The following is an 8,905-nucleotide window of genomic DNA, read 5'->3' on the forward strand; positions in this document are numbered from 1 at the left end:
TCTGCCGCCACCAAATCTCACTTTTTCCCTTTCAACTCACAACACATTCAAGATGTTAAAACAATCACCATCCGTTTTATTTAGTAGTGACACCAATGAATACAGCAGTGGTTTCCAAACTTTTTTGAACCACGGCGCCCTAGAGTAGCAGCATTGTTTTCATGGCACCCCTAAGCCAAAAGTTTGTTATTGAGACATTCAGAAAAAAATTTAGTGAACTAGTAAAGTGAAGTAAATTATGCTTACCTGTCATCCTTAGGTTCATTTATGTGGTGGTGGACAGGGTGCCACGGTGCAGTTTGGGAACCACATGGCATTACAGTATTATGCCACATTGCAGTACCCCCTGATACACATTATGCCAAATAGTAGTACCCCAGTACACATTCTGTACCTGACTTAGAACCATGCACAATGCAGATGATCACGTAGTTAAACAATTTTTTTTCAACTACGCATACTCCAAAATTTCTAAACACCCCTACGGAGCATACGGTATGCACAGAAAAGGTGCTTTTGTGATCAAAACTCTCAGTATCAGAAATGTTGTGGAAAAGTGATGTGATCCTGTGTGGTGACAGGAAAGCAGGATAGAAATGCACACAAATATGGTTTGTGTAATGGATGTGTTATGGGAGTTTCACAGGTGTGTCAGTGTATGCAGACGCACAGCCGCAGGCATAGGAGGACATAGGAGAAACAGCACCTGCCATAGGATTGGTGTGACCGATGGTGGCGTATGCACCACTCTGTATTACAGAGTGCACAGGCGCTTGAAAGTGCATTCGGCAGCACGGATGTACAGAAGGGAAACAGTTTGTAGCGACAGGATGGTGCCACCCCCCTGGTCCTTGAAGCCGCTTTTATACTGCGGTGGGCCAGCTGATTATCTGAACCGGCGACAGTGAAACCAGCAGAGCGCCTGAGAACGTTCACAATTGCAGAGTGAGTGAGGAACAGAAAGGGGTAGGACAAAGCAGCCCTATCTGGGCCACTTCACAGAGGGAAATCTAGAATGGCCACTGAATATGGCAGGGGTAGGCAACTAATGGACTAACAGGCTTGTTCCCACTGTGTGTCAGTGTGGTTCACCCTGCCAGCACAGCACCATCCTCTGTGCTCACAGATCTGCCAATGCTTGTGCCAAAGCAAAGCAACTCATCTGCAATTGGATGGAGAGTAAGACAACAAGATCTTATTGGCTCCAACGTTTTCTATGGAACCCGCTCATTTTGAAAAGGTCTCTACCCCCCTATATTGTGTAAAAGATGTGCTATAGTATACAATGGCAAACCTACAAACACACTTATTTATAAACAACACACGCACATAATATATATATATATATATATATGCTCTCTATATACAGTATACTTATAAAGATATATATTTTTATTTAATATTATATATTATGATATGCATACATATTTTTAGAAAGATATACAGATATATATTTTTTCTATATCCCTCTCTATACACACAGTACATATATATATATATATATATATATATATAATCTCTATGTACTGTGTGTATAGAGAGGGAGAGATAGTGTGTATATGTGTGTACGTATATATATATATATATATATATATATATATACACACACACACAGTGTATATATTGTAAATATTAGTATATTAATAAACTTTCATTAGTGGCTAAGCCTACCCTGTATAATGTATAGAATTTAACTATACGTCAGCAGCCTGGCAGCAGGACTGACGAGCATCTTAACCTCACCTCAGTACCCCTGCTGCCAGGGCCAGGCCGCGTTCACGGAGCTGCTGTGCTGGTAGATATACAGAAGGGACCGGGGAGCTTCGGGATGCGGTGGTGGTGGGCGGTTCCCATGTGACGCCACACGCAGTGATGTCACATGCTGCGCAGGTCATAGGTGCGTAAGCGGCACTGAGAGGGCTAACGAAGCCCTCCATGTGCCGCTGTAATGTTTGTGTGATCGCCTTTTGATCCGGGCAAGGGGGGGGGGTGCGGCCTGGGGGGGGGCCTCGGGCAGCTCTTTCTGCTGTATACGGATATATAAATTCCTGTCTATAGCTGCTCATAATAGATGCTTCTGTCTGTGGGCCTTTTCTGATAGTGGGCCTGGAGCTGTAGCTCCATCAGCCCCATTATTAATCCGGCCCTGACGTAGGTTGACGGCTGTGTCCGACAGATTACTACGACTGTTGTCCTCGCTCGCCCTGTTACGTGGTCCGTGCTTTCATTGTGGTGAGTGTTTACCCGCTTGCGCAGTGCGTTGCGAGCGAGCGCTCACTTTGCATTTTCTCGCTCACTGCTGATACGAGCAATCACGCCCTAGTGAGAGACTCTGAATGAGGTCCTATGTGTATTCCTGGAAGACTGTAAGGTTGGGTCATTCATAGAATTACGAAATAAATAGACAATTAAAAGTAGAACACCAAGTCATGTGCAGCATTAAAGGAAAAGTGCAGTGGGTTAGTGGGCAGGTATATAAAACATAATCACTTTCTACTGTAAATGATCAGTATACTTTAAGTCAATGGAACTGCACACTGCAGCCAGCATTGCTGCAGCAGTTCTGCCTGTAGCATCCACTGGAACCTGCCATAATTACAGCTGCCCAGAGCGTCTTGAAGACGCTCCGGGCTCTGCTGCAACTTCAGGTTCTGGCGGCCTCACCCCCTTATGCACGACATCATGACGTTATGTGCAAAGCGGGCAGGGGCGGCACAGGGCACTCGGAGCCCTAGTTATGGCTCTGTGTTTTACTTTCCAATACACAAGTGTTCAGTCTAATGTGCGAAACGCCCCATGGAAATTAGGGCCCCACTGTGTCAGGATATGGGGTACCCCAACAGTTTTATAAACAGGTCTCAAAATGGTTCTCACCGCCCTCATCGTGGTGTAGCCATACGCCGTACGCTGCTCACAGAGTTGTACAAGCCCATTGTCAGGTGGTTTAGGTATTGGCATTAGGAACTAGTTGGTAATAGGTATATTTTCTTTGTTATCTATAGTATAAGAAAGAAATTAAGTTGTACTATAATTGGACCTAATCTAAAGCTGCATTTACTGTAGTGTTAACACTAATCTTAGTTTTGGATACTTTGAAGGTCACTTTTTTCAATGTCACCATTAATGTCCTACAGGCTTTCCTTCTCCCCCAGTGATGGATGATATTATGCCACCGCAATTAGTATCCGGCACAGACGCCAATCTGCAGTATAGGATCTGGGGGTATTACCCGAAAGACCTGAAGGTGATGTGGATGAGGAGAAGACCGAATAAGCAGGATTTCACTGAGGTGTCTCCCAGTGATAAATACAGGATTTCTGTAATGGAGCCCACACAGGAGCCGGATAAGACTTACACTTGCACAGCCAGTCTGAGTGTATCTGTGTCAGCGCTAACAGATCACAGGTCAGAGTTCATCTGCCGGGTGACGCACCCCACTCTGGTGACCCCACTGGAGAAGAGGACGGGAGAGCTCAGTGTGACAGGTGAGATTTTAGGTGGAATAAATGTAATGTCTATTGTTACATCATCATTGAGTTGTGTATCACCAGCCCTTCATCACCTGCAACATATATACCCCCTGACACGTGCACGTGCACATGTGTCTGTGTCCAGGTCTTAATATTATTTTTATTATAATGATTATAATTGAGTGAACATGCCTTAGTGACCTAGGTTTGCCCACCCCTAGCTCAGCCTCTGCAGTCACTATGAGTCGCATGTTCAGATACAGATAAGCTGTATTTACATGGATATAACAGACCTTAACCAACTGTGCACAAGCCCCATAATCACTAGTGTACCATGCAGCATAAACTAACATACCTGAGTGTCAGGGTCAGGCTGGCATTGGGGGCCAGGCTGGCATGGGGGTACATGACCCCCGGGCAATTCAATTTTCAGCATTGACCACTGGTACCTACTGTCCATTTTCCAGTGTATGGGAGCAAATGGTTGATTGTCATTTGCTCCCATACATTACCTGATTTTCATTCCAACCAGCCAACTGGACAGATGATCTTAGGCTGTGTACACACCTATAGATACAGTATATCTGTCCAGTCTGTGTGGTGGGAAGGAAAATCTGGTAATGTATGGGAGAAAATAACAATAGAAATTTGCTCCCACACTCTGGAAGCCGGCCCAGATTTTCCTTCCCACCAGACAGATTGGGCAGATATATATTTAGGTGTGTGCACAGGTGTATGGCCAGCTTAAGAGTCTCGGCTTAGCTCAGGCAGCTGTCCACACTCTGCCAGATAGCTCCTCTCTGATCATAGCACCCAGGACTCGTTCTCAATAGAACAGCAGCCGGGACTTGCACTGAGACGCCCACCGGCGCTATCACAGCTGCCCGCGACTGCATACACATACCCAGCACCGGACGCAAATCAGACATCGACTTCCTGAGTAAGTCTCTGGTCACTCAGATATGCCGCCATGACTGAGACGCTGGAGCCCTGTGTCCTGTGTACGGGATCGCAGACGCAGGATGTGGCACGCCCCCACAATGGTAGAATCATGCCTGCGTTTTTAGCTGACCCTCCTCATTGCCCCCCAAATGCTCCTGTCGATCACACTGCGATTGAAGACTCGCCACGTGTGACTGCAGTAATGTACCTTGACACATGCGCAGAGCGGCTCAGATGCATGCACAGTGGCAAAATAACCCTCCATTCGCGGAAACATCGGCACAGCGTACAACTCTGAATCAGGCCCTTAGGTAAATTGCGTACGCTATTGATGTATCTCCGCAGTCGCACAGCGACATTACATTTAAACGACACAGAAGTTGCACTTTGCTAGAATTTTACACTCAGCAAAGAGTCCTGTACTCTATGGGCCTCAGTCCGAGTCGGACGCAGCAGCGATGTTGGGCACAGTGTAGCGATGTTTTCATCCGCGCATGCTCTGAGCAGCACAGCGCATCCTTCCCAATTTTGCTCTTACAGATTAGCACCACAATTATAATGTACGGCAGAAATGTCAGGGGCTTTCCTGGACAGTGACCGGGAGGTAACAGGAGAATGGCAAAAAAAATCACATAGAGATATTGAATCTTATGGTAGTGTCGCACTGTCGCAGGGTAGTTAGTTATAATCCCGACAGGTGGGCTACTGACGGCTAGAATACCGCCACCAGAATCCCGACACCTTTCAAAATTCCAGCGCCGGCATCCCGATGGTAAGTAGTGGGGTTAGGGGGAGGGTTAGGTTAAGGGTGCGGGGGGGAGGTTATGCTTAAGGTGCAGGGGGAGTGTTAGGTTTAGGCACAAGGGGGGAGGTTAGGTTCAGCCAACATGGTGGGAGGGGTAGGGAGAGGGTGGGTTAGGATACTGACGGTATAAGTGTCGGTATACTAACCCTGTCAGGATGCTGGCGTCAGGATTCTGACCACTGGGATCCTGAGCGACGGCATCTCATACTCAACCCATGTCGCAGGCCAGTTGCAGCATGTAGCTGGAGGCGGTGGTGCACATAGAAGCTCACCCGCGTTCATAGGAGGCCATACTCAGACAGAGAATCTACACTTACTATACCATAGGACTGGTGCAGGTTTCCATGGTGTGACTGGTGCACCAGTAAGGCAGCGCTTATAGTTGCTGTGAGAGGCCTCCTCAGCTCTAGCACAGTCAGACAGATGGATGGACACCAAGTAAAGGCTTTGTAGTGGCATCAGCAGAAAGCTGCAGATTCTAATGTAGCAAAGACACAAGAATGGAAGTGACGGCGTCTCACTCAGAATCATGGCCTAGAGTCTATATCTTATTGTTTATGTGTCTAGTATGTCCCAAGCTCCATGTGTTTTTTTTTTTATTACCACATTTGCACCATACTTGCCTACTTTCCCAGAAATTGTGGGAGGCTCCCGATTTTTCGGGTAGCCCCCTGCACCCCTGGAAGAGTAGGCAGATCTCCCGCATCCTGCCCACTTCCTAGTGAAATGGGCAGGATGGGGAGATTTTACAGGGAATTTGCGGTTCCGTAGGGAGGGGACAGGGCTACATGACGCAAATTATTTAGCCCGCTCCCTCCAAGCAGACCTGCGGATTGTAGGCTTTTCCCATAAAAGGGGCGCGGCTTAACAAGTCTAACAGTTTGACCCCGCTCCCCCCCGAAGCTGATAGCAGCGTCTCCTCCCCGGGCTGCTTAGGAGAGTCGGTAAGTATGATTTGCACTCTATTATGTAAATATAGGCTTGCTATAGCATTCCTTTCATTTGGGCACACGTGAATTACACAGGTCTGTGGCTCATTAAAACCAGGTGAAAGGGAGACTTGAAGTCAGCCAGCCACAGAACCTGTGTTATTCATATGTATTCATATGTATCCTGAAGTAAAGGGATGATATGGCAAGTCTATGTATATATATTATGTATATAACAAACTTGGTTTAAGAGTGATGCAGTGACAAACAGCGGCAATCTTAGATTACTGTACCGCTGTTTGTTACATACAGAAAGGATGACATACTGTAACCCCTTTGGGGCCCTCAAGGTGAAAGCACGATGTAACTGAGATCTGTCACAGACCCAGTAAATATAAGCAGGAACTTGTGACATTTTCTGCACTGTCGGTGAAGCCACGCCTCCTGTCACAGGCTAATATCAGCCACGTACAACAAGGGTAGCGAGCGGCAGCCTAGGGGAATTGCAGCACAGGGGTTTTGCAGATGTGACTGACACTGAATAGGATACAGAGGCCCAAATGAGGAATAATAAAGGGCGAATTAGCAATGAGAAATCACTCCGTTTTTTTACATTTTCACAACAACCTTTACTGCACCTACTGTAATTATCTCAGCTTACAACATTGGTTCTGGATGTTTATCACCAATGACAATGGGCTGTTGCAATAGTGAAAGCAGACAGACGATTGTTGCGTACTGCGCATGCGTATGCATAGCAGTGCGTGTGCGTAAGTTAGCAGTGCGATTGCTCTGCGATCACTCACGCAGATACAGAGCCGTTGCAGACTGAGTGATGTCAGGGCAGCGTTAGGAGGTGGTGACAGGGGAGTGGCGGGGGAAACGCAGGCGTGCCAGTCCATTTGACTTTGAACGTCGTTACTTGGGCGTGCATAAATTAGCTACTGCGACGGCATAAGCAGCTTGTGTACTCACTGCCTATGACGAGGCCGATGTTACTCGATTTTGCCGATGTATACGCAGGACTGCAAGGTATTACGGATGTGAGATAGCGGCAGTGGGCGTCCCTAGGCTGGCAGTGCGACGGCATTGCGATTACGGATATTAGCATATTTTCGCAGCAGATCTGTGTGCATAATTGCAGCTGTAATCGCAATAGCAATATGTAATTAACCAGTCCCAATGCCCCCTATTCATTGAGCTAACACTGTCCCCCATTATCTGACCTGTGTTTTTATATCTACAGAAAATGGAGAAACTAGTACAGGAAACAGAACGGGACGGAAGTCACCAGGAGTCTCCAATATTGGAAATGATATCAATAAAAATACAAACCCAGCAGAGAATGGAAACGAGAAGACTGTAATCCAGGGCGGGATAAAAAGTGTCAGAGAATTAACACAAGAGTTTGAAACAAGACCAGATGGAAAGTAGCAGGAAGAGTAAGTTACAGTTATATAAGAAGGTAGAGACAGAGTCGCAGTGCAGAGCGCGGGTGTCAGCTACAGCTATGGTCCCACACGGGGAGACGGTCTGTCTGCATCATAGCTTTTCCTCTACTGAGTCACTTACGCTGCCCATGAATTCAAGAAAGCACAGTACTTACATGCCTAAAACTGAGAGCTTCACCAATCACCCATGGTGCTGATCACCCATCAAAGCAAAGTAACTAGTGGAATGAATTAGCATCTTCTGACATTGGCGGCGATTCATATCAGCGGGGGGGGCATTGTTCGGGCCTGTCAATTTTCTGTTTATTATCATTCTCACTTGTAGCTTCCTCTACTTTTATCCCCAGCATCTCCTGGCCTCCCCTATCTCTTTTCCCTGGCCCTTCCCCATGAGGCCATGGCCCTTTTTCAGGTGTGTTTTTTATGTCCCTATTTGAAAAATAATGGGAGGGGACCAATGCTCTTTCTGGCACAGGGCACCAAAAAGTCTAGTTACGGCTCAGGCCCCCAGTGATGGTTGAATGTGTCGGGATATGCGTATATATAATGGGCCTCTCCTCACACATGAGTCTCAAATAAATGTCACATATACAGTACAATATGTGGCCCTCCCATTGTCCACCACTCTAATATTATATTCCCCCACCACTCTTCCACTGTCACATATTATATTCCCCACCACTCTCCCACTGTCACATATTATATCCCCCACCACTCTTCCACTGTCACATATTATATTCCCCACCACTCTCCCACTGTCACATATTATATCCCCCACCACTCTTCCACTGTCACATATTATATTCCCCTACCACTCTTCCACTGTCACATATTATATTCCCCACCACTCTTCCACTGTCACATATTATATTCCCCTACCACTCTTCCACTGTCACATATTATATTCCCCTAACACTCTTCCACTGTCACATATTATATTCCCCACCACTCTTCCACTGTCACATATTATATTCCCCTACCACTCTTCCACTGTCACATATTGTATTCCCCACCACTCTTCCACTGTCACATATTATATTCCCCACCACTCTTCCACTGTCACATATTATATTCCCCTACCACTCTTCCACTGTCGAATATTATATTCCCCTACCACTCTCCCGCTGTCACATATTATATTCCCCACCACTCTTCCATTGTCGAATATTATATTCCCCAACCACTCTTCCATTGTCACATATTATATCCCCCACCACTCTCCCACTGTCACATATTATATCCCCCACCACTCTCCCACTGTCACATATTATATCTCCCAGCACTCTCCCACTGTCACATATTATATTC

General features: G+C 46.4%; 1 protein-coding gene across 1 annotated transcript; it reads left to right on the forward strand.

Annotated features, from left to right (window-relative positions):
* Positions 1-2,924: 2,924 nt before the first annotated feature.
* On the forward strand, positions 2,925-8,041 carry LOC148506375 (uncharacterized). The gene is made up of 2 exons (XM_088446918.1): positions 2,925-3,485; positions 7,393-8,041. The coding sequence occupies exons 1-2, from the start codon at positions 3,155-3,157 to the stop codon at positions 7,578-7,580; spliced, it is 519 nt and encodes a 172-aa protein (XP_088303044.1). The 5' UTR covers positions 2,925-3,154; the 3' UTR covers positions 7,581-8,041.
* Positions 8,042-8,905: the final 864 nt, after the last annotated feature.

This window comes from Taudactylus pleione, unplaced genomic scaffold, assembly GCF_031769625.1.
Source record: "Taudactylus pleione unplaced genomic scaffold, aTauple2 ptg000407l, whole genome shotgun sequence".
In the NCBI taxonomy this organism is placed as follows: Eukaryota; Metazoa; Chordata; class Amphibia; order Anura; family Myobatrachidae; genus Taudactylus; species Taudactylus pleione.